Consider the following 26,507-nt stretch of genomic DNA (forward strand, 5'->3'; position numbering starts at 1 on the left):
GAAATCACACCCCAGGGGGATGACCATGCTCCAATCTCTTTTCCATTCTCCTCTCTAGATTTTAGGCATGCCGGTACACACACCTGGTGTGATTTTCTTCTTCTTTTTTTTTTTTTTTTTTTGAGATTTTTACCTTAGGCCACATGTGCTCACTGGAGAGAGAGAGAGAGCCAGTGAGAGAGAAAGTGAGAAATCATCCCTGGGGAGATGGCCATGCCACAATCCCTTCTCCTTTCTCCTCCCAGGATCTTGGGCATCCATGCACATGTGCCCAGCATGCGTTTTAAGCCACCAGGTCCAGAACTTGAACTGTGGTCAGCTGTGTGGGAGTTCAGCAACGTAACCAGTACACTATCTGCTGCCCCCTCCCCCTACATGATTTTCAGGCTGCCAGGTCCAGGGCTTGAACCATACAGTTGGTCATGTAGGATCCAGCGTCTAAAGCTGCTGGCTCATAAAGTGTGTATTCTTTTGCTATCTTGCTTCCTTCACTCAGCATAATGATCCAGACATTATTATTCCTCTTGTTGCATATAGCAGGGCATTTCATTGCTAATTAGTATTCCATTGTGTGAATATACCAGTTTGTTTCTTCATTCACTTACTAATAGACTTTGGATTATTTCCCATTTGCGGCCATCACAGATTTTTAAGACACTATATTTACAAACAAGTCTTTGTAAAGGCATATTTTCTTTTCTCTTCTGTAAATATTTTTGAGTAAAATAGTTCAGTTCTATGGTAGTTGTGCCTAACTTTTAAGATACTTGCAAAGGGGGGAACCAGCAGTTAGCGTAATGGCTATGTCACTGGACTCCCATGTAGTCGACCGTGGTCCCTGTCCCATCCCAGGTGGCTTAGAACTCATGCCGGGCGCGTGTGTGTGTGTGCCCAAGATCCCGAGAGGAGAATGGAGGAGAAGGGATTGCTGTGTGACCATCCCCCCGGGGGGTGATTTCTCGCTTTCTGTCTCTCTATCTCTCTCTGTCTGGTGAATGCACGCGCCCTATAGCAAAAACCTCTCCAAAAAAAAAAAAAAAAAAAGATACTTGCAAAGGGCTGTCAGGTGGCATGGTGGTTGAGGGTGCTGGACTCGCACATGACTGACTATGGTTCGAATTCTGGACCTGGCAGCTTGCTTTCTCACTTTCCCTCACATTCACTCTCTCACCCTGTCCCTCTCTGATCCCATTAAAATAACTAACTAAATAAAGTTAAATAAAATAATTCTTAAAAAAAAAAAAGATACTTGCAAAATGTTTTCCAGAAGGATCGGTTTGTGTGTGTGTTGCGCATGCATGTGTGCGCACGCTTGTGTGTGTGTATGTGTGTGTGTGTGTTGTTTTAGACCAAGTCTTGTGGTGTCATGATCCTCCTGCCTGAGCTCTGAGTGGAGGGGATTACAGGTGTATACCACCACACCCAGCTCCTTCAGACAGTCTTGCTATGTTGGCCTCACTGGCTTTGAGTTTCTCCTGCCTGAGCCTCTTGAGTAGCTGAGACTTAGAGGTGTGTACCACTGAACTGGACTGGGTTCATAATGTTTTACATTTCCACCACCAGCAGTGAATTTACCCTGTATCCTTCCCAGTACTTGGTGTGGACATTCTTCAATTTTAGCCTTTTTTTCTTTTTAAAAAAATTTGTCAATGGGTGTGTGAGCCCACCAGAGAGAGACAGGGCAAGAAAAAGGAAAGCATCCCTTACAGGGAATGGTCATGCCACAATCCCTTCTCCATTTCTCCTTCCTTTAGGGATTTTGGGCACACTTGCACACATGCCTGGCATGTCTGATAAGCTGCTGGGTCTGGGACTTGAACTATATGGTCAATCAAATGGGATCTAGCTCCTTTAACCAATAGGCCATGGTTTGGCCCCAATTTTAGCCATTTTAATATTTGTGTAGTACAGTAATATCTTGTGGTTTTAATTTGTAATTCCCTAGTGAGTAATGATTTTAAACATCTTTTAAAAAAAGTTATTTATTTAATTTTTAAATGTATTGTTATTATTTTTAGAGGGAGATTTTTGTAAGATGTCACATATACTCGCTAGAGAGACAGAGAGACAGAAAGTGAGAAATCACCCCACAGGGGGTTTGGCCATGCTGCAGTCACCTCTTCTCCATTCTCCTCTCAGGATTTTGGGCATGCATGCACACAAGCCCAGCGTGGTTTTTAAACTGCTGGGTCTGAGACTTGAACCATGGTCGGCCATGTGGTAGTTCAGCAATGTGACCATTATACCATCTACTGGTTCCAAATTTATTATTATTATTATTTTATTTGACAAGAGAGAGACACAGAAAGAGAAAGAGAGAGAGAGATGGAAAGTGAGAAAGCAAGCCTCCAGGTCCAGGACTTGAACTGTGGTTGGCCATGTGGGAGTCCAGCACCTTAACCACCATGCCATCTGCCAGCCCCTACGTTAAACATCTTTTATGTGCTTTTTGGGTGTCTGTATATATATATATATTTATATTTATTTTTATTTTTGAAGATGTTTTTGCTATAGGGTGCGTGCGCTTGCCAGACAGAGAGAGACATAGAGACAGAAAGCAAGAAATCACCCCCCAGAGGGGATGGCCACACCGCAATCCCTTCTCCTCCATTCTCTTCTCAGGATCCTGGACATGCAAGCACACACACGCGCCTGACGTGAGTTTTAAGCCACTGGGTCTGGGACACGAACCGCAGTCAGCTATATGGGAGTCCAGCGACATAGACATTATGCTAATTGCTGGTTCCGGCATCTGTATATTTGCTTTGCTTTTCTGTCTCAGTCTTTTGCCCATTTTATTTATTTATTTATTTATTTATTTATTTATTTATTTATTTATTTTAAAAGAGAGATCTTTGCTGTAGTGCACATGTGCTTGCTGGAGAGACAGACAGAAAGCAAGAAATCACTCTGGGGGAATGACCGTGCTGCAATCCCTTTTCCTTGGTTCTCTTCTCAGGATTTTGGGCATGCATGCACATGCACCTGGCCTGAGTTTAAGCCTCCAGGTCTTGGACTCAAACGGTGGTCGATTGTGTGGAAGTCCAGCAGTGTAATCATTTCACCATCTGCTGGTCCCCTCTTTTGCCCATTTTAAAACTAGGTAGTTTTTCTTGCTGTTTAGTTCTAAGAGTTCTTTATATATTCTGGATATAAGTCCTTTGTCAGATACATTATATGTAAATATTTTCTCCTAGTCTGGGGCTTCTTTTTTCATTGTTCTCAGTAACTTTTTTGAAAGGTTTTTGCTATAGGGCATGTGTGCTTGGCAGAAAGAAAGAGACAGAGAGACAGAAAGTGAGAAATCACCCCCAGTGGGGGATGGCCACGTTGCAGTCCCTTCTCCATTCTCCTCTCGAGATCTTAGGCATGCATGCATGCGCACCTGGTGTGAGTTTAAGCCACCGGGTCTGGGACTCGAACTGCAGTTGACTACATGGTAGTCCAGCAACATAGCCATTACACTAACTACTGGTCCTGTCCAAAAGCATTTCTGATAAGGGATAATCTATAATATATTTTAGTATCATTGTCCTTTTTTTTGGTGAGAGATAATTTTTGCTATAGGGTGTGTACACTTGCAGGAGAGACAGAGATAGAGACTGAAAGCAAGAAATCACCCCTGAGGGAGGATGGCTACATTACAGTCCCTTCTGCTCCATTCCCTTCTTGTGATTTTTGCCATGCATGCACATGCCTGGTGTGAGTTTCAAGCCACTGGGTCCAGGACTCAGACCGTGGTCGGCCATGTGGGAGTTCAGCACCTTAACCATTACTCAACCTGGTGACCCCATGTCATTGACTTTTGATTCTATTATCTGTATCATTTCTGGCCCACTTCTGTTTATTTTCTCCTTTTTATTGACCATTACTGCATCTTTGCATGCCTTGTGCTCTTTTTTGTTCGTTTTGGCGTTTTTTTCTTAAGTTACCAGTGAGATGTGCATTTGCCAGAGAGAGATCACACCTCTTGCCCACTGGGGGATGGCTATGCTGCAATCCTTCTCCATTTCTCGATCCATCAGTATTTTAGGCACACATGCATATGCACTTGGCATGTTCCTCAAGTTGCTGGGGCTGGTACTTGAACTATCGTCAGCCATATGGGATCTGGCGTTCTGTTCACAACATTGAACTGCAGTGCTACGGAGCTGGCCCCATGCCTTGTTCTCTTTAGTTGGATGCCAGACATTATCTATTTTATGTTATTAGGTACCAGGATTTTTTTTATTCCTTTAAGGATTTTTGAGTTTATCATATTACAGTTAATTGAAAGTAGCTTTATCCTTTTGAGGCCTTTTAAGATTTTTAAGGTAGGTTCAGAATAGCCTTTTATCTAAGAAAGAGTTTCTCAACCTCCGTATTTTTGACATTTGTGGCTGAGTAATCTTTTTTTCTATAATATAGAGATTTTTTGCTATAGGGTACATACACTCACCACAGAGACAGAGAGAGAGATAGAGACAGAAAGTGAGAAATAACCTCCTGGGGGAATGGCCATGCTACAGTCCCTTCTCCTCCATTTTCTTCTTGGGATTTTGAGCACACACTTACGCACAGGTGCCTGATGTGAGGGTTAAGCCGGGTCCAGGCCTAGAACTGTGGTTAACTATGTGGGAGTCCAGTGGCATAACCATTATGCCATCTGCTGTTCCCCCGCCCCCCATCTTTTTAAATATCTTTAAAAACATTTATTAATTTATCTATTTGTTTGTTGTGATTTTCAAGCTGCCAGGTCCGAGACTTGAACCTCGATCAGACATGTGGGAATCCAGCACATTAACTTTCTGGCCCTATGGCTGGATAATTCTTTGTTCTGGGGGTGCTATCTTGTTCTTTGTAGGATGTTTAGCTGCATGACTGTTCTTTTCCCACTAGATGCCAGTAGCACCACTTAGCATAAGCTAAGAATGATATTTATTTATTTATTTATTGGAGAGGTTTTTTGCTTTAGGGTGCGTGCACTCACCAGACAGACAGAGAGACAGAAAGTGAGAAATCACCCCCCAGGGGGCTGGCCATGCCTCAATCCCTTCTCCTCCATTCTCCTCTTGGGATCTTGGGCACGCATGCACACGCGCCTGGCGTGAGTTTTAAGCCACTGGGTCCAGGATACAAACTGCGGTCGACTGTGTGCTGGTCCCTGATTTGTATATATATATATTTTTTTTAAACTCTATTTATTTTATTTTTATTATTTATTTATTTTAATTTTGACCAGAGAGAGAGAGAAAGAGAGAGAGAGAGAGAAAGCAAGCTGCCAGGTCCAGGACTCGAACCACGGTCAGCCATGTGGGAGTCTAGCACCTTAACCACCACGCCACCTGCCAGCCCCATGATTTTTATATTTTTAAGAAGTTATAAAAACGAAAAGAAAAAGAATATGCAGTAGAAATCACAGATGTGGCCAAATAAAGCCAGAATATTTACAGTGAGATTTCTAACCCCTAGTGTGGGAAACATTCTGTTACTGTGAGATACAGTGTGTATAAGAAAAAAGGGCCAGCAGGTGGCCTGGAGGTTAAGACACTGAATCCCATATGGCCAACTCTGTGATTGGGTTCCAGACTCAGTAGCTTGAAAACCATACCTAGCATGTGTGCATGCATACCCCAAATACCAACAGGACTGGAGGAGAAGGGATCATGAATGGCCATCCCCTGTGAGAGATGATTTCTCACTTTCCATCTCTTTCTGTCTCTCTCTGGTAAGCGCCTGTACTCTAGAAAGAAAGAAAAGAAAGAGAAACAATTTAGGTTGGCCCATAGCTTAATGTTTAAGAGAGCGATATACTGGGACCAGCAGATGGTGTAATGGTTGTGTCACTGGACTCCCATATAGTTGTGTCACTGGACTCCCATATAGTTGATCACGGTTTGAGTCCTGGACCTGGTTGTTTAAACCTCAGACAGGTCATGTGTGCATACCTGCCCCAAATCTCAAGAGAATGGAGGAAAAGGGATTGTAGCATGGCCCTCCCCCCTGGGGAGTGATTTCTTGCTTTCTGTCTGTCTCTCTGGTGAATGCATATGGGCTATAGCAAAATTCTCTCTAAAAATATAAAATAAAATAAAAAGAGTGTGAGATACCCTATGGCTGACCATGGTTCAAATCCCAGCCTTGACAGCTTGACCTGGTATATGTACATGTGTACCCAAAATCCCAATAGGGTGGAGAGATGAAGGAGACCAGCCTGCAGCAGGACTGCATTGGAGGAGCTTTCTCCTCCTTTCTGCCTCTTTGTCCCTCTTTGGCAAGCATATATACCCCTCTGGCAATTAAAGAATAAATGAAAAATATTCTTGTTTTTCCAGTATAGAGAATAGCTGTAACCATAGTATCTGAAATTAGAAAAAGTATGATTTGAGTCCAATTATGTGTCTGCCATATAATAACTGTGTGACATTAGGCAAATTTTAAACTCTCTGGGCCTTTTTCTTTCCTGTAAAATAGAGCCAATAAATACCACTTTTGTTACAGAATTAAATGAAAATAAAGTAGATAGCTCAGTGCATGCACATAGTAGCTATTATTGTTACTTAATTTCAGGATTGTGTCCTTATTTTTAACTTACTTCAATGTGTATATATAGTTATGTTTTACTAATTTGGATTATTATTATTTGTTATCTTTCAGGTCATGCAGAAGGATTTTGTATGATGTGTACAATGCAAGCGCATATTACTCAGGCGCTCAGTAATCCTGGGGATGTTATTAAACCAATGTTTGTCATCAATGAGATGCGGCGTGAGTATCAATTGTAGTACTTTATGTTAGTATTTATCAGCTAATTGGTCTTCATGGCTTAATTGGTAAAATATGAGCCCCTTGCATATTTTATTAGATGTAGATATTTGTTAATAACTAATTTTTAGTAAAACATTTACTGTTATAAATACAGTTTGGCACTTTAAAGCATAAGATGACAATATTATAAAGACAGTATTTAGTTTAATGTAAGCAAATTTTTAATCATTCTAAACTCAATTTTTTTTTTTTTTTTTTTTGGAGAGATTTTCACTGTAGGGCGCGTGTGCTCGCCAGACAGACAGAGAGAGACATAGAGACAGAAAGCGAGAAATCACCCCCCAGGGGGGATGGTCACGCCGCAATCCCTTCTCCTCCATTCTCCTCTCGGGATCTTGGGCACGCACGCACACGCGCCCGGCGTGAGTTTTAAGCCACCGGGTCCGGGACACGAACCGCGGTCGACTATGTGGGAATCCAGCGACGTAGCCATTACGCTAACTGCTGGTTCCCTAAACTCAATTTTTTAAAAAAATATTTACTTACCTTATTGAGTTGTCAAAAAAATCATGGTGCATTTTTGCTAGAAAATGACGCAAGCTGCAGTTGGCCATGTGGGAATCCAGCATCACCTTGCCACCTGCTGGCCTCTTAAACCCAATTTGTTAATAAAATAATTGATAAATTTTATAGATTTTTCCCAAATACTTAAACTTCTGTGCCGGATAATACTATCTCCGATAATGTCCCACATATTTCTCTCAATAGTTTTAAAATTAGTTTTAACATAGTAAATGAGTAGTATACATTATATATAGTGACTGGGGTTGCTAAAATAAAGTTAATTATATTTTTTTTTCTTTTTTGAAGAGGTTTTTGCTAAAGGGTGTGTGCACTCGCCAGAAAGACAGAGAGAAACAGAGGTAGAAAGTGGGAAATCACCCCCCAAGGAGGATGACCATGCTGCAATCCCTTCTCCTCCATTCTCTCTGGATCTTGGGCACACATGCACACGCGCCTGGAGTGAGTTTAAGCCACTGGGTCCAGGACTTGAACCGCAGTTGGCTACATGGGAGTTCAGTGACATAGCCATTACGCTAACTGCTGGTCCCAAAGTTAATTATACTCTTAAAGATGTAAACTTAGGGGGCCAGCAGGTGATGTGGTGGTTAAGGCACCGGACTCCCAACATGACCAACTGTGGTTCGAGTCCTGGACCTGGTGACTTGCTTTCTCATTTTCTTTTTCTCTGTCTCCCTGGTGAGTGTATATACCCAGCAGCAAATTGAAAAAATATATATAATAATAAACAAATAAATAAATCTTTTAAAAAATATACTTATAACTGAGAACATTTATGACTAAATTTCACATTTTTCTAATTAATTTAAAATTTAAATAGATGGGGCCAGCAGATGGCATGGTGGTTAAGGATGCTGGATTCCCACATGGCCGACCATGGTTCGAGTCCCAGACTTGGCAGGTTGCTTTCTCTATTTCTCTCTCTCTTTTTCTCTCTCTGTCTCTCATTCTGTCCCTCTCTAGTCAAATTAAAATAAAGTTAAATAATTCTTTAAACAATTTAAATAGAATATAAGAAATTTTTGTATGCACGTTAAAAAAATTTACTTGTACATTAATTTATTTTATTTTGACCAGACATACACACACACACACACACACACACACACACACACACACACACACACACAGAGAGAGAGAGAGAGAGAGAGAGAGAGAGAGAGGAAGTGAGAAAGCAAGCCATGTCCAGGACTCAAATTGTGGTTGGCCATGTGGGAGTGTCCAGTGCCTTAACCACCATGCCACCTGCTGGTCCCTATATGCACTTTTTGTGTATTTCTTTTTCTTTTGATTTTTCTTTTATAGGGTATATGCACTCAACAGAGCAAGACATAGACACAGAGAGGAAAAGAAAGAAATCACTCCCGAGGGTAGATGTCCATGCCACAATCTCTTCTCTGTTCTTCTCTCAGGATTTTGGGCACCTGCACACACACCTGGCATGATTTTGAAGCCACCTGGTGCAAGGCTCAAACTGCAGCTGACCATGTGGAAGTCCAGTGTCTTAACCACCATCCCACCACCTGGCCTCATCTGTGTGTTTATTAAACCTTTTATTTTTTAAGAGATATTTTTGCTGTAAGACACATGCTCTTACCAGAGAAACAGAAAGTGAAAAATTACCCCCTCGGGGGCAATGGCCACACTGCAGTCCTGGGATTTTGGGCATGCATGCACATGCACTTTGCATGAATTTTAAGCCTCAGGGTCTGGGACTCAAACTGCGGTCAGCTATGAGAGAGTCCAGCGATGTAGCCATTACACCATCTGCTGGTCCCTCTTTATTAAAGTTTATGTCATCTCAATTTACTGAGTTGGAAGTTAAAAAGTATACAGATTTTGGGGGGCTAGCAGGTGGTGTGGTGGTTGAGGGTACTGGACTCCCACATGGCTAAGGTTCAAGTCCTGCACCTGGTGGTTTGCTTTCTCACTTTACCTCTCTCTCGCTCTATCCTCCTCTGGTCAAATTAAAAATAAAAATAAATAAATAAAGTTAAATAACAATACTTCTTTAAGAAAAAAAAGCATACAAATTTTGGAGCTAGCCAGTGGGCTGGTGGTTGAGGCGCTGGTCACCTGCATGGCCAACTGTGGTTCAAGTCTGAGACCTGGTTGCTTGCTTTCTCACTTTACCTTGTCTCTCTGGTGAGCTCATGTGCCCTCTAGCAAAACTTTAAAAAAATAAAATAATTAAAATTAAAGCATATAAATTTTTAAAAACTAACTTGTAATCTGGTATCTAGGTTATTAGAGGGAGGGGTGTGTAATTACTCAGTGACAAAGTATAATCCTTTATCCTAAAAAGCTACTGAAGATTAAAGAGCTCTTATATTGGCCCTTGGGGTTATTTTACTTATTTATTTTCTTGCCAGAGAGACAGAAACAGAGACAGAAAATGAAGTATCACCCCCTTTGGGGGGATGACCAAGCTGCAATCCCTTCTCTGGGAATTTTGGGCATGTGTGAGTTTCATGCCTTCAGATCTGGGACTCAGTCCACGATTAGTTATGTGGGAGTCCAGTGATGTAAACATTATGCTATCTGTTGGTCCCAACCCTTGGCAGTATTGACAGAACAGATCAGACAGTGCCTTTAAAAGCTTTAAAATATTGTTGAATCATGTTAAAATTTCACCCAGGACAAGTTTTTTTGTTTTTTTTTTTTTTTTGCTATAGGGTGTGTGCGCTCGCCAGACAGACAAAGACGTAGAGACAGAAAGCGAGAAATCACCCCCCAGGGGGGATTGTCACGCCGCAATCCCTTCTCCTCCATTCTCCTCTTGGGATCTTGGGCACGCACGCACATGCGCCCGGCGTGAGTTTTAAGCCACCGGGTCCGGGACGTGAACTGCGGTCGACTATGTGGGAGTCCAGCGACATAGCCATTATGCCAACTGCTGGTTCCCACCCAGGACAAGTTTTGATTGTCTATACATGTATTTATTTTTCTACATACCTGTATAGTAAGCACGAGTAATATATTTTTTAAAGAATTATTTTTAACTTTATTACTTTATTGAATTGTATTTATTTATTCATTCATTCATTTATTTAAATTGGACCAGAGAGGGACAGAGTGAGAGAGAGAGAAAAAGAGAGAGGGAAAGTGATAAAGCAAGCTGCCAGGTCTGGGACGGACTTGAACTGCGGTTGGCCATGTAGGAGTCCAGTGCCCTTAACCATCATACCACCTGCCAGCCCTTATTTATTTATTTTAATTTGTCCAGAGAGGGACACAATGAAAGAGAAGGAGAAAGAGAGGGGGAAAGTGAGAAAGCAAGCCACCGGGTCCGGGATTTAAATTGCAGTTGGCCGTGTGGGAGTCCAGTGTCCTTAACCACTGTGCCACTTACTGGCCACAATGTTTTTGTTTTTTTTTTTTAAAGAATTATTTTATTTATGTATTTATTATTTTTTCACATGAGTTTTTCCAGAGAAAGATGGAGAGTGAGAAGGGAGAGTGAGAAAGCAAGCCTCCACGTCCGCCTCCAGGTCCGGAACTCGAACTGTGGTTGGCCATGTGGGAATTCCAGCACCTTTAACCACAACACTACCTGCTGGCCCCTTGTTTTTTTTTTTTTTAAGAAAGAATCGTTGTTGTTGTTACTTTTTTTGCATGCACACATGCCCAGTGTGAGGTTTTTGTTTTGTTTTGTTTTTAAAGAATTATTTTATTTAACCTTTTTTAAAAATTTAACTTTATTTATTTTTTTTATTTTAATTTGACCAGAGAGAGACAGAGAAAATGAGAAAGGAAGCTGCCAGTTCTAGGATTTCAACTGTGGTCAGCTACCTGGTAGTGTCCAGCACCTTAACCACAATACCACCTTAACCACCACACACAAATCCTTGCATGGATTTTATCATGGAGACCTAGCACCAAATTGAAAATGTGTGTACCAATACAACATTTTGAACAACTTTTTTTTCTTTTAAGTGTTTTCATTTATCTATTGGGGTGGATAGATTTTGACTGAGTGTTGATCAGGTCTCACTATGTGGGGATTGTCTTACCCCAGCCTTCCCATCAGCTAGAGTTACACACTATAGTTACACACTACAACACCCAGCCTGTTTAGATTGGGCTGGGAACTGAACCTGGGCCTCCCATGTGGCCTTAGTCTCCAGGTAGCAATGTCTTCATGTTCAGAGGCTGGCAGACTTTTGAAACAATATAGCCAACATTGAACTTATTCAGATATAACTTTATTAATTTACTAAAGATCTAAGAATCTGACTGTGGCTACTCTCTAGACTCTCAGAAACTCTAACCCCTGTGGTCTTAGTGGTGCTTAGTGATTTAAAGGGCAGGGTCTTCATGACTGTTCTCAGCGGAGCTTGTTTTAGTACTGGATCCTCATAGAATAATTACCAGGTCCTCTCTTCTCCTCTCCTCTCCTCTCCTCTCCTCTCCTCTCCTGTCCTCTCCTCTCCTCTCCTCTCTTCTCTTCTCTTCTCTTCTCTTCTCTTCTCTCCTCCTCTCTTCTCCCCTCTCCTCTCCTCTCCTCTCCTTTCCTTTCCTTTCCTGTTCTTTTTTAAAGAGAGATATTTGCTATAGGGTGCATGTACTTGTTGAAGAGACAGAGAAAGAGGGAAAGTGAGAAATCAACCTCCAGGGGGAATGACCATGCTACAGTCTTTTCTCCTCCAGACTCTTCTCAGGATTTTAGTCACACATGCACAGACACCCCAGAGTGAGTTTCAAGCTGCCAGGTCCAGGATTCAAACCACGGTTGGCTAGGTAGGAGTCTAGCAATATAATCATTATATCATCTACTGGTTCAACCCAGGGGTTTTTTAAACCAACATATTATCTTGAGATATAGTACTTTTGAGATACTGCTTCGGCATATTATGTGTAATGATAAAGCCTTGTCTTTACTTAAATTTTATAGGTATAGCTAGGCACTTCCGTTTTGGAAACCAAGAAGATGCCCATGAATTCCTTCAGTACACAGTTGATGCTATGCAAAAAGCATGCTTGAATGGCAGCAATAAGTAAGTACTACAAAGCATTGGCCATTTCTTAACTTTGCATTCTGGCCTTTCAGAATTCAGTTTTGCCTTAAATGTATGTTTGCTTTACTTTTTGACTTTGGCCTCTTTCCCAGCTGATTTGCATTATTTTTTTTTCCCCAAGAGGTTTTTGCGTCAGGGCACAAGCGCATGTGCGCTTGCCAGAGAGAGAGAGAGACAGAGACAGCGAGAGGTAAAGTGAGAAATCACCCTTCAGGGGTGATGGCCACATTGCATTCCCTTCTCCGTTTTCCTCCCGGGATCTTGGGCATGCACGTACACGCGACTGGCTTGAATTTCAAGCCACCAGGTCCAGCCACATGGGGGTCCAGCCACATGGCAGTCCAGCGACATAACCACTATACCATCTGCTGGCCCCCCTGATTTGCATTATTTTAACATGGTTAAAATTGGGGCTGTCAGGTGGTGTGGTGGTAAAGGTGCTGGACATCTACATGGTTGACTGTGGTTCAAGTCCTAGACATGGCAGCTTGTTTTCTCACTTTCCTTCCCTCTCTCTGTCTGTCCTTGGTCAAATTAAATAATAATAATAATGAATGAAATAAAATAATTCTTTTTAAAAAATAGTTAAAATTTAAAAAGGAATGTTTACTGTAACAATTTGATTCGTTCAATTATATATTGTTAGGAAATGAATATTGTTCTTGCCATTATTTAATTTCTGAGTATCAACATACCTCTGTAAGTCTGAAACTAACTGCTTCTCCTTTCTAGTTGTAACTGACATTTTCTCTGCTGACCCCCATTCTCAGACATTTGTATTTGTATTCTGTGTACCCTGCTACCCCCACCCTCCCACATACTGGTTAGTTACCAATTCCTGTAGTTTCTTTCATAAAATGTACATGCAGACCCAAGAGGAAGACCAGGGATATAATTAGATAACAAGTCCTCATCCACTTGCTAGTGCATAAACACACATTGCACAGCTTTTTTTGTGTTCTCACTGCAACCAGTACTGTCTCATCCAGGCTTCCATTGTCTGGGTGGTGATAGACTCAAAACAGGAATATCCTCTCCCTTTTCTGCCTTCACCAGACATTTCCCCCGTGCAGGGTCACAAGCCTGTCTTCCTCTCGCTTCTTGCATCAGGGCCTCATTCCTTGACTTTGAAGTCCCTTTACGATGTAGTTTCTACTCTTTTACATCTCCTACCACTCCTCAAACCCTCACTGGATTCTAGTCAGACAGACTTTGGGGCTGCCACACATAGTGATATCTTTTTATTTTTTGTGGCTCCTCTGTTTGAATTCTTCATCTTTTATAAATGTATATGCTTTTAAAATTTGGTTGTATCATATGTAATTTTCACAGAACTCTTCTCTCATATTACTTCTCTCATATTATATTTTTCAGATTAGACAGACACACCCAGGCCACCACACTTGTTTGTCAGATATTTGGAGGATACCTAAGATCTAGAGGTAAACTTTTATTTAAAAGTTGATAGTGATACATGGGTGGTTTAAAAAAGATGCAAACAGTACCAAAGGGTTAGTAATGAAAAGTACATCTTCCATCCAGCTCAGCTATCCTTACCCCTCCTCAAAGGCAGCCCCTGTACCAATTTGTGGTATTTCTATCCAGTTGATTCCTATGCAGGTACAAACTGGGAACATACTGTTTATATTACTTTGTCTCTTAATATTAGAAATTGTGTTACATTTCAGCACACATATTGTAGTTTAACCATCTTTCATAGTTATAGTAGTATTTTACTTATTTTAGTCCCCTATTGATGGGTTGTTTCTATTTTTGTTCTTACCATTAGTGCTTCATTGAACATCCATGTGCACATGCCTTTAGATCTACGTAAAATATATGGTAGGATAAAGTCTTAGTACTGTACTAGAATTTCTGGATTATAGGGTATGTGTATTTTAAATTTTAATGCTGCAAGTTGTCTTTCCAGGAGGTTATACCATTTTATATTCCAACCAGTAGTGTGTGAGAAGCCAAATTTATGACACTTTAACTCACACTGTATGCAGTACTGAACATTTTTTTGCCCAATCTGATAGAAAATTATACTGTTTTAATTTTTATTTTGAAATAATATTTTATTCTATTATTTTAATAGTTGATATTACTGTAATGATTGCATTTTGCTTATCATTTGTGTTTTATTTTTATTTCAGTCAAATGTTTAAATTGCAAAGGCGTTTCAGATACTTTTGACCCATATCTTGATATAACATTGGAGATAAAGGTAAATTTGATAATTGTAGTAAACATTTTATATAACTATGTATTTATAGTTAATTTCTAATTTAAACTATGCTTGCTAGGATATACAATTTTAATATGCTAAGATTTCATTTGGAAGTGATTATTCAAGCTTTGTGGTAGGTGGTAGGTATCATAAAAAATGTAAAATATTTTTATTACCCTTAGACATTTCACTTAATTAATATGAATCAGGGACCAGCAGTTGGCATAATGGCTATGTCGCTGGACTCCCATGTAGTCGATTGCAGTTCGAGTCCTGGACCTGGTGGCTTAAACTCACGCCGGGTGCATGTACATGCATGCCCAAGATCCTGAAAGGAGAATATAGAAGAACGGACTGTGGCGTGGCCATGCCCCATATGGGTTGATTTCTTGCTTTCTGTCTCTCTGTCTGACTTTCTGGCTAGTGCACGTGCCCCATAGCAAAACCCTCTCATGCCCCCCCCCCCAAAATGTGAAACAAATCAAACGTTGATACCTATATTAGCCAAACAAATGGTTATTAATCTTTAGAAACTGTTTCGCTTCTTGCATTTTCTAAATTCCTATTTTTTGTTTTTGAGTTTATTTTTTTTTAGTTAAAAATTTAAAAAACTTGGAGCTGACAGGTAGCATGGTGGTTAAGCTGTATGACCCCCACATGGCTGACTGCAGTTTGAGTCCTGGATCTGGCGGCTTGCTTTCTCATTTTCTTTCTCTATGGTAAAATTGAAGTATAATAAATAATAATAAATAAGTCTTTAACAATATTTTTTTCAATTGCCAGAGGGTGCATGAGAGAGAGAAAGCACCCCTTAGTGGGATGTGGTCACATTGCCATCCTTTTTGCTTTAATCCTCCTTCCTGTCAGGATTTTGGACATGCATGCACATGCACCCAGGATGTGTGTTTTCGGAGTTGTTGGGCCAGGATTTGAGCCTCAGTCAGCTATGTTAGATCCAGTTCCCTTAACCACTGTGCTTCAAGACTGGCCCTAGCTTTTATTTTCCTGATTACACATGTAATAAGTGTTTATGATAAAAATAAGAAACTTTGCACATATTCATAAAATTCTATTCCTCAGAATTCTTTTTCATGGTTTGACGTTTAGTGTTTCAGAATGTATTATTTGTTGTTTTTATAAAAACAAGTGGAATATGCCTCATGTCTGGCTGGCTGCTTGTTCTCATTTAAAAATGCTCAGATTCTGTTATACATGTGTGTTCTTTGAGCAATTGAGTGGTGGCTCAGTAAATGAATATACTGTAACTTACATGCTTAATTTTCAGTAGTATGTAGATGTATAAAAGTGAACATCATTATTAAGGAAAACTTCATTTTCACGTAAAAAATGTCCATTCACTTTTATGTCTTTTGAGTCTTGTGTTCTCTATCTCTTTATTACCAAGTGGCAATGTGCAGTCATATATTTTTGCTTTTTCTCTTCCCAGGCTGCTCAGAGCGTCAACAAAGCATTGGAGCAATTTGTGAAGCCGGAACAGCTTGATGGAGAAAACTCATACAAGTGTAGCAAGTACGGCGGGCGACTTGGTGGTCTTTGCTGCCAGCTGCTCTGGGGGGATGGCAGGGAGGCTGGATTTGAAAGACTTTAGTGTGTCTGTGTGCCCCCTGTAGGTTGCCTTTAGCTTCTGGTACTTTTCCTCAAAAGCCAGAGCATGCATGTCTCAGTGTTTATACTTTTTCAGGATTTGCATTTTGGTGCCCTTGGGAGACTGGTGCCTCATTACTGGGTAGATTTGGTGGGAGGAAAATGAGATAAGAGCATCCATGCACCCCATGTTAGTGCTTCCTCATAAGAGGAGGTGGCTTGGGATGACGTGTTTGTCAAACAGAATTTACATCAGCTTTCCTGAAAGGGTTGAAATAAGTTAGGGAGTCATTTTCTCCTAGAATAGTTAAGGATCTTCCTCTTATGGTGAGTACCCAGAGTTTGGGATAGTGTTCTCTGGAAACTTCAAATTTTCATTATTTATTCATTTCTTTTCCCATGAAGTCAAGAGAACCCTGTGTGTGTGTGTGTGTGTGTGTGTGTGTGTGTGTGTGTGTGTGTGTCTGTGCATGTGTGTGTATGCCTGTACACACTTGCATGCATGTACATGTACCACATGTGTGGAATTTTTAGATAGGGTCTCCTTATGTCATGCATTATCCTCCTGCCTTAGCCTCCCCAGTAGCTGGTACCATAGGCAAACATGACTGTGCCTGGCCCTTTCAGAGAGGGTCCTACTGCATTGCCCATGCTGACTGCAGGCTGTCCACCGTCCTTCCCCAGCATCTGAGTAGCTAGGACTATAGAATAGAGCCTTATTTTTAGGAAGTCTGCTTTATATGTTGTAAGTAGATTTCTACTTTAAAATCAGATAACATAGGTAGTCTTTTATTACTAAATACCCATTTTAGTGGGAAAAGAGCTCCTTCTCTCCAAGACTGTAGTGATTTCTCCTTTATTTTAAACTCTGTAGACATTTCTAATCTTAATTTTTCTTCCTTTTGCATCTGGCTAGAGCTTTGCTTTCACATAAATATACTTAAAAAAAAAAAAAAAGAAAAAAACGGGCCTAGACCCAGTGACTTGAAACTCACACTGGGCACATGTCTGTGCATGCCCAAAATCCTGAGAAGAGAATGGAAAAGAAGGGATTGCAGTGTGGTACCTCCCTAGGGGATGATTTTCACCTTCTCTCTGTCTCTTGAGTGGGCACTCATGCCCTTAGAGCAAAAATTTCTCCAAAAAAAAAAAAAAGAAAGAAAAGACAAATGGCTACATTTTCCATTTGTTTCAGTTGGAAACATTTTTAGTAACTTAATTTTAACATTATGAGTGGCCTCCCTGGCTTGGTGTTTCAGAATTCTCTGTCTCCTCTCTCTTTTTTTGTTAATGTCAGAAGGCATGTACATGCACGTGAAGTGTTGTGCAAGAGAGGGAAAGCACCCCCTCAACAGGGTTAGTCATGCCACAATCTCTTTTTCTCCACTTCTCCATCCTGTCAGGATCCTGGGCACATGTGCACATGTGCACATGCCTGGCATGTTTCTTAAGTTTCTGGGACCAGGACTTGAACCCTGATCAACTGTGGGATTCAGCTTCCTCTGTGCAGTGTTTAACCACTGCACTATGGGGCTAGTCCCTATTTAATTAATTTTTTTCTTGGAGAGGTTTTTGCTATAGGGCACGTGTGCTCTCCAGAAATACAGAGATAGACAGAGAAACAAAAAGTGAGAAATCACCCCCCTGGGGGATAGCCCATGCCTCAATCACTTCTCCATTCTCCTCTCAGGATCTTTTATTAGTGGAAAATTGCAGAGGTATGTAGGTATTATTAGTAATTCTTCATATTGAGCCTTTTAAGGCTTGTCAGTAGCTATTAAATAGGGTCCTGGGCATGCATACACATGAGCCCGGCGTGAGTTTAAGACACTGGGTCTGGGACTCGAACCACGGTTGACTACATGGGAGTCCAGCGACTTAACCATTATGTGTTATGTCAACTGCTGGTCCCAACTTCTATTTAAATTTTTTTTAAAGTTTCTTTCTACTGTGAGAGAGAGAGAGAGAGAGAGAGAGAGAGACAGACAGACAGACAGACAGGCAGAGACAGGGTTAGGTACCCCCAGCAGGGTCTTCACATCATGATCCACTGCAGCTTCAGCCAGCCTGTTCAGGGAGAGCTCTCCAGATATGAATCTGAAACCTTCCCATGTAGGTCAACCGCACAGAGTGTCGTGTTGCTGTTATGTCACCATCCAGCCCCTTTCTCTTTATTTTTATTTTTAACATTTTCATTGTTGGCTAAAGGAGATAGTGTTTCTCCTCTAGTAGCCTGCTTTTGGAAGTTTAGAATGTTTCAGAGAAGTAAGAGAAAGACTACTGAAAATACACGTTCATCTTTTTTTTTTTTGAGAGGTTTTTGCTGCAGAGTGCATGCGTTTGCCAGGAAGATAGACAGAAAGCGAGAAATCACTCCCCAGGGGGATGGTCATGCCACAGTCCCTTTTCCATTCTCCTCTTAGGATCTTGGGCACGCACGCACATGCGCCCGGCATGAATTTTAAGTTACCAGGTCCAGGACTTGAACTGCAGTCAACTACATGGGACTCTAGCCACATAGCCATTATGCTAACTGCTGGTCCCAACACATATTAATCTTTTTAATCCTTTGTTTTTATTTATTTCAAGGTGTAAAAAGATGGTTCCAGCTTCAAAGAGGTTCACTATACATAGATCTTCTAATGTTCTTACACTTTCTCTGAAACGTTTTGCAAATTTTACTGGTGGAAAAATTGCAAAGGTATGTAGGTATTATTAGCAATTCTTCATGTTGAGCCTTTCAAGGCTTATCAGTAGCTATTAAATAGGTTATCAGTGACCTGACTGAACAGTTTTGTTGACTCATCTAAGTTCTTCCAGTATTTGGTAGCAGGGGGAAAAAAGAATTGACGAAGTTCAGTGTGTGCTTATGAATGTACATGTTTTACTGTATTCTTCATCTAGCTAGACTTTCTACTGATAAGTTGGCAACCGTTACCTGCTTTTGGCTCTATAGTCAATTCTTTGGTATCCATGGTAATGAGGGAAGGGCTTACATAATTTGAAATCCTAAGAAGAATTTCCTGCTAGGTCTTGCCACACTTTCGCCAAAGTTTATTTCTTATTTGTCCATTTGTTTGCTGAGTGGTAACCCACTGCATTTCCCCATTTGCTTTTCACTTTCTGAAAGTTAAAATTGCTATAAAAAAATACAATAGTATTCAAAACAAACAATCCTAAATTATGAAAAATAAAAATAAGTGCTTAATGTCTAGAGTTGTCATTTTTTTTTACTGTCCCTTGATGAATTTGAAAAATTCATTTAATGTAGGTCCTAATTTGTTTAAAGAAAATAAAAAATAGAGGGATTGCCTTCTGTTCACTAAGAGTCAGGATCCTCCAGATTGGCCTGCCTTTGAAAAGTGGTTAATGCATTTGGTTAATGCATTTGCCAGATCATTACAGGTGAAGTGTCCTGCAGGTCTCCTCCTAGGAGATGTTACATATCTGTGCTTAAATTTACAGAAGGATCTGTGCCTTCAGAATGATGTTTCTTTCTCCTTTTTCCATTTCTGTTTAGGATGTGAAATATCCTGAATATCTTGATATTCGTCCATACATGTCTCAGCCAAACGGAGAGCCCATTATTTATGTTTTGTATGCAGTGCTGGTACACACTGGTTTCAATTGCCATGCCGGCCATTACTTCTGCTACATAAAAGTAAGCCGGGCAGATTAAACTAACCCCTGCTTTTACATACACACTGTAAGTTAGCTCTAGCACTTTTCAGGGAGGAAGGTGGGACTTTTACACCCTAAATACGAATGCCCATTTTTGTTGTATTTCTCTTGACTATGGCCTGTTTACCTAATTAAATCTAAGATTTCTATTTTATTGGTTCTCTTTTGCAGGCTAGCAATGGCCTCTGGTATCAAATGAATGACTCCATTGTATCTACCAGTGACATTAGATCGGTACTCAGTCAACAAGCATATGTTCTCTTTTATATCAGGTATTGTCATGAACACAAATTGTCAGATACGTTCTTTTCTGTCGTCAACATATTTAAGTTCAAAATTGAGTTATTTTTTAAAATAGCAGCTTAAGAGTGAACTGCCCAGTTCTAGAGAATAAGGAAAGTATTTTTTGAGCCTAGACTATGAATTTGCTTCAGTTTCTGATGTGTGGCAGGTTAATATTGAAGGTACAGAGGAATAGAAAGATGTTAGCAAAGGAGAGTAGCCTGCTGCTGCTGGGGGCAGATAGAGCAGGCTTGGGCGATGAAGGCAATGTGGAGATCTCAGGGAGGGTGTTCAGAGCACCCAGGGTGGTCCTGGTTAGCACCTCCCAAATGCTGAGCATAGGCAGCAGCTGCATGCCTCCTGGGCTAGGCCTGGGCCAGCTGCTCAAGCTATTTGGCTACATACCCTTTTTCATTCTTTTCGTTTGTTTGCTTTTTGTTTTTAGGTTTTTGCCATGGGGTATGTGTGCTTACCAGAGAGTGACAAAGAAGGAGAGAGAAAGAGGGAAGGTGAGAAATCATCCCCCTGGGGAATGACCATGCCACAGTCCCTTCTCCTCCACTCTCCTCTCAGGATTTTGGACACACATGCACGTGTACCTGGCGTGATTTTCAAATCACTGGGTCTGGAACTTGAACCATGGTTGACTGTGTGGGATCGAGCACCTTAATCACCATGCTATCCTCTGGCCCTCCTGTTTTTTTTTTTTTTTTTAAGTTATTTCTTCGTGAGTCAAAGAGAAAGCCAATACCTAACAGATTATTCCACAGTCTACCCCCTAATTCAGTTAGCCCTGGATAATGGGCATACCGATACCCCTCATTTCCAGAAAACCAGAACCTTCCCCTGTGGGTCAGCCTCATAGAGTATTACTGTTGTGCCACTGCATACCCCTTGTTTGTTCTATTTTGGAAAAACTCTTATGTGGACTCCAAAGGGCTCCTTTTTGTTTTTTTTTTTTTGAGTTTCTTAACACAAGAGTTGGGAAGAAAGAGTACCTTCAACTGTGTCTCACCATGTCATTATCTGTACTCCCCCAAGATCACAGGTGCACCCACAGCTGTGCCTGGTGTGTTCAAGTTGACCTTATTTTTGAACCTGGAGCCTTCCTGTATGGCTTCAGTATCATGCAGCTGTGCCCTACTGTCTGTGCCACTATGGCCCGGTTATCTACCAAGTCCTTTTTAAATAGCTGAAATCAAGACTACCCTAAAATGTCCAGTGGCAAAATGATCTGGTCCATATGTAGATATTGTGCAGCTGTTCAGATGGATTTTTTTTTGAGGGGGGAGGATTTTTTGCTATAGGGTGCATGTGCTCACCAGACAGAGAGACAGAGAGATAGAAAGCTAGAAGTTACCCCCCAGGGGGGATGGCCACGCCACAGTCCCTTCTCCATTCTCCTCTCGGGATCTTGGGCACGCACGCACATGCGCCCGGCGTGAGTTTAAGCCATCGGGTCTGGGACTCGAACCGCGGTCGACTACGTAGGAGTCCAGCTACATAGCCATTATGCTAACTGCTGGTCCCCAGATGGATTATTTTGAAGCATTTTTTTAATAACTTTGAGGAAGAGCTGAGTATATGTGGAAGAAAAGCAATTTGAAATATTAAATAACACAGATACTATAAACTACAGTGTGGACTTTAGCAGTGACTGATAATTGACTAAGTCAGAATAGGAGCTGCCTCTGAGAGGCAAGATGAGGGACAGTGTTTATTTTTCTAACTTTTCTGGACAATTTCTAGGATGGTATATGTAATTAGAAAAATGTAAATAAAGAGAAAAATGACTTTCAGATAGCTGCATCCTACACAATTTTTAAAAATTACCGTTTATTGGGACCAGCAGTTGGCGTAACGGCTATGTCGCTGGACTCCCACATAGTCGACCGCGGTTCGAGTCCCAGACCCGGTGGCTTAAACTCATGCTGGGTGCATGTGCGTGCGTGCCCAATATCCCGAGAGGAGAATGGAGGAGAAGGGATTGCGGCATGGCCATCCCCCCTGGGGGGTGATTTCTCGCTTTCTGTCTCTCTGTCTCTCTCTGTCTGTCTGGTGAGCGCACTCACCCTATAGCAAAAACCTTTCAAAAAAAAAAATTACCATTTACTCAGTTATGCTTGCTGTTTCCTGATCTTAGTGTCTGGTGTTAACTTAAACCTAAAAGCAATCGTGTGAAAATGAATGAATGAACAAGAAAACAACAAAAAAAGCAATTGTATTGCTCTGTACAATGAAACATAAAAGTACGACCGCAGATTGCGTGATGGTTATGTCACTGGACTCCCACATAATGACCACTGTTTGAATCCCAGCCCCAGCTTGAAACACATGCCAGATATGTGTGCATACGTGCCCCAAATCCTGAGAGTAGAATGAGGTGGGAGGGTGGTTGCAGTGTGGCCGTCCCTTCTGGGGAGTGAGTTCTCACTTCCTGTCTTTCATCTCTGTCTCTCCATTGAGGGCATGCACTCTGTGGCAAAAATCTCTCTTAAAGTACTGCTTCCCCCCCCCCTTTCATTTTTCCATCTGAGGAGTTAAATGCTGTTGAATCTGTAAACGATCCACTTCTGAGGGTATGTTCTGCATCACCCTCAGCAGTGGCACTCTTTTTCTTTTTTTTTTTGATAACTTTTTTTTTTTAAAGAATTATTTTTATTTAACTTTTTATTTATTATTATTATCACTATTATTTTCCAGTTTGATCCGAGAGAGACAGAGAGAGAGAGAGGAAGGGAGGAAGCAAGCCACCAGATCCGAGACTTGAGCCATGGTCGGTCATGTGGGAGTCCAGCGCCTTTAACCACCATGCCACTTGCCGGCCCCAATAACTTTTTTTTTTTTATGATAACAGTTGCTACATGATTTTTCAGTACATGAATATTTTGTGTGATGATTTAAATTGGAGTAATTAATTAGTATCTTCATCACCTCAATCATTTGAAACATAATATATAGTAAGTTGCTAACCATATTCTTCATATTCTCTGTATATTATTAGACAATGTTCCTTCTGTCTGCTTCCTTCTATTCCTTTCCCCGATCCTTTCCAGTCTTCAGTAGTCATTCTACATCTTTCTACTCCTGTGAGATAATTTTTTTCCGATTTCTGTATGTGAGGTAGAACATGTGATATTTCTTTTTTTGTTTTGTTTTGCTAAAGAGTGCTTGCACTTGCCAGCGAAAGAAAGAGAGCAAGAGGAGAGAGGAGGGAAAGTGAGAAATCACCTCCTAGGGGCTATGGCCACGCAGCAATCCCTTCTCCATTCTCCTTTCAGGATTTTGGGCAGGCATGTACATGTGCCCAGCATGATTTACAAGCCACTGGCTCCTGGACTTGAACTGTGCAGTTGGCTATGTGGGATCCAGCTGCTTTAACCTCTGTGCCATTTGCTGGCCTTGTAGTATTTCTTTCCATACCTGACTGACTTTATTTAACATAATGTCCTCTAGGCTCATCCGTTTATCCTGAAATGCCTGGATTTTGTCCTTTTTAATGGCTGCATAGTAGTGTGTTGTGTGCATGTACCATATTTTCTTTAAGTGATGTCATTCTTTGTCTTCAGGTCCCATGATGTGAAAAATGGAGGTGAGCTTACTCATCCTACCCACAGCCCTGGCCAGTCCTCTCCCCGGCCTGTAATCAGTCAGCGAGTTGTCACCAACAAACAGGCTGCGTCAGGCTTTATTGGACCACAGCTTCCCTCTCACTTAATAAAGGTAATGTTTCTTGAGTAGAATGTATGTTTTATGTTAATTAAAAAAAAAAATTATTTTATTTAACTTTTATTTATTTATTTTAAAAAACTTACCCAGAGAGGGGTAGAGTATTTATTTTAAAAAACTTACCCAGAGAGGGATAGAGCGAGAAAGCGAGAGAGAGGAAAAATGAGAAAGCAGTCCGCCAGGTCTGGGACTTGAACCAGTCGGCCATGTGGGAGTCCAGCGTCCTTGACCACCATACCACCTGCCGGCCCCTGTTTTATGTTAATTTTTAAAATATCTCTTTCAGGGACCAGCAGATGGTGTAATGATTATGTTGCTAGACTCCCATGTAGTGGTTTGAGTCCTGGACCCCATGGCTTAAACTCATGCCAGGCACGTGTGTGTGTGTGCCCAAGATCCCAAGAGGAGAATGGAGGGGAAGGGATTGCAGTGTGGCCATCCCCCCTGGGGGGGTGATTTCTTGCTTTCTCTTTCTCTTTTTCTCCAGTGAGCACATGTGCCCTATAGCAAAACTCTCTAAAAATAAAAAAAAAGAATCTTCAAACCCACAAGTTCACATTCTGGTAGTTGTGTGTCCTCTTCTAATACACTGCTAAATTTGTCAAAGTGTTTTCAAACCCTTTATTTTAAAATATTTCACATATGGGACCAGCAGTTGGTATAATGGCTATGTTGCTAGACTCCCATGTAGTGGTTTGAGTCCTGGACCCCATGGCTTAAACTCATGCCAGGCACGTGTGTGTGTGTGTGCCCAAGATCCCAAGAGGAGAATGGAGGGGAAGGGATTGCAGTGTGGCCATCCCCCCTGGGGGGGTGATTTCTTGCTTTCTCTCTCTCTCTGTCTGTCTCTGTCTTTCTGGCGAGTGCACGTGCCCTATACCCAAAACCTCTCCAAAATTTTTTGAATATATAGAAAACCTCAAAGTATGAATAAAATGATCAGGAAATCTGGGTATAAGTATGTTTAATTTTTGCACCAACTTTGGACTTCTAATCTACTTAATGGGTTAAATTGATGCTTTATTTTAAAATTTTTATTTATTTTAATTTGATCCAAGAGGGACAGAGAGTGAGAGAGAGAAAGCAAGCCACCAGGTCCGGGACTTAAACCATGGTTGGCCATGTGGGAGTCCAGAGCCCTTAACCACCTGCTGGTCCCGATGCTTTCTTTTTTTAAGAGAGGGAGGGAAGACTGACCCATAATACAATGGATAAAGAATGTACATTAGAAACTGTATCCTACATGGCTGACCGCAGTTTGAATCCTGGCCCCAGTGGCTTGAAAACACACTAGATAGGGACCAGCAGTTAGTGTAATGGCTATGTCGCTGGACTGCCACGTAGTTGACCGTGGTTCGTGTCCCGGACCCGGTGGCTTAGAACTCACGCCAGGCGCGTGTGTGTGTGTGCCCAAGATCCCGAGAGGAGAATGGAGGAGAAGGGATTGTGGCGTGGCCATACCCCCTGGGGGGTGATTTCTCGCTTTCTATCTTTCTGTGTCTCTCTCTCTCTTTCTGGCAAGTGCAACACCCCATAGCAAAAACAAAACAAAAAAACCAAAACACACCAGATATGTGTGTGTGCATATCCAAGATCCTGACGGAATAGAGAAATGGGAAAAAGGATTGAAGCATGTCTGTGTTCAGTTGAAGGGTTCTTTCTCTCTTCTTTTGCAAGCATACATACCTTCTGGTAGTTAAAAAAAAAAAGAGAGAGGGAACCAGCAGTTAATGTAATGGCTATGTCGCTGGACTGCCACGTAGTTGACCGTGGTTCGTGTCCCGGACCCGGTGGCTTAGAACTTACGCCCGGCGCGTGTGTGTGTGTGCCCAAGATCCCGAGAGGAGAATGGAGGAGAAGGGATTGCGGCGTGACCATCCCCCCTGGGGGGTGACTTCTCGCTTTCTGTCTCTCTGTTGGGAAGGGCCCGCCCCCTAAAGTGAAAACCCCAAAAAAAAAAAAAAAAAAAAAAAAAAAGAGAGAGAGAAAGAGGGAGTAAGAGAAAGGGAGTGATAGGTAATTTTTTGACAGGGTCTCACTATGCCATGATCCTTCTGCACCAGCCTTCTAGTTAGCTAGGATTATAGATGCATACTGTTGAACTCTAAGAAAGTGATTCTTTTGTAAGGACACTTTATTATGTCCACTTAGGTATTTCAGGAGTGGCATGTTCTGTCTGCTGCCCAAGTGTGTTTGATCCTGCCCCCTGAGAACCCCTTTGGAGAGAACCAATAGTGTTTCCATGCCTTCACAGAGCTGGAGGCTACCTACCTATTGGCATTACATGTGAGCTTAGGTACAGCCTGGCTTCATCTTGGAATAATTTGCATCATTTGTGCTCTAGTGTTTTTTTTCTAAAGAATTATTATTATTATTATTATTTTGGAGAAGTTTTTGCTGTAATGCACTTGCGTTCACCAGAAAGATGGAGAGAGACAGAGAGATAGAAAGTGAGAAATCACCCCCGGGGGGATGCCCACGCCACAATCCCTTCTCCTCCATTCTCCTCTTGGGATCTTGGGTGCGCATGCACATGCGCCCAATGTGAGTTTAAGCTACTGGGTCTGGGACACGAACCACGGTCAGCTACATGGGAGTCCAGTGACAAAGCCATTATGCCAACTGCTGGTCCC

The 26,507-nt window shown here is 41.5% G+C and overlaps 1 protein-coding gene across 2 annotated transcripts in view; it reads left to right on the forward strand.

The window, feature by feature from the left end:
- USP42 (ubiquitin specific peptidase 42) overlaps positions 1-26,507 on the forward strand; it is a gene marked incomplete at its 3' end in the record, with an annotated part of 73,603 nt that overhangs the window by 39,549 nt on the left and 7,547 nt on the right. For both annotated transcript variants that reach the window (XM_027772520.1, XM_014588483.2), the window contains 9 exon segments: positions 6,637-6,747; positions 12,224-12,326; positions 13,722-13,789; positions 14,504-14,574; positions 16,025-16,107; positions 18,772-18,883; positions 19,703-19,843; positions 20,035-20,135; positions 23,715-23,868. In XM_027772520.1, coding sequence (XP_027628321.1) covers positions 6,637-6,747; positions 12,224-12,326; positions 13,722-13,789; positions 14,504-14,574; positions 16,025-16,107; positions 18,772-18,883; positions 19,703-19,843; positions 20,035-20,135; positions 23,715-23,868 — 944 coding nt within the window.

Source organism: Tupaia chinensis, unplaced genomic scaffold (genome assembly GCF_000334495.1).
Source record: "Tupaia chinensis unplaced genomic scaffold, TupChi_1.0 Scaffold000279_1, whole genome shotgun sequence".
Lineage (NCBI taxonomy): Eukaryota > Metazoa > Chordata > Mammalia > Scandentia > Tupaiidae > Tupaia > Tupaia belangeri.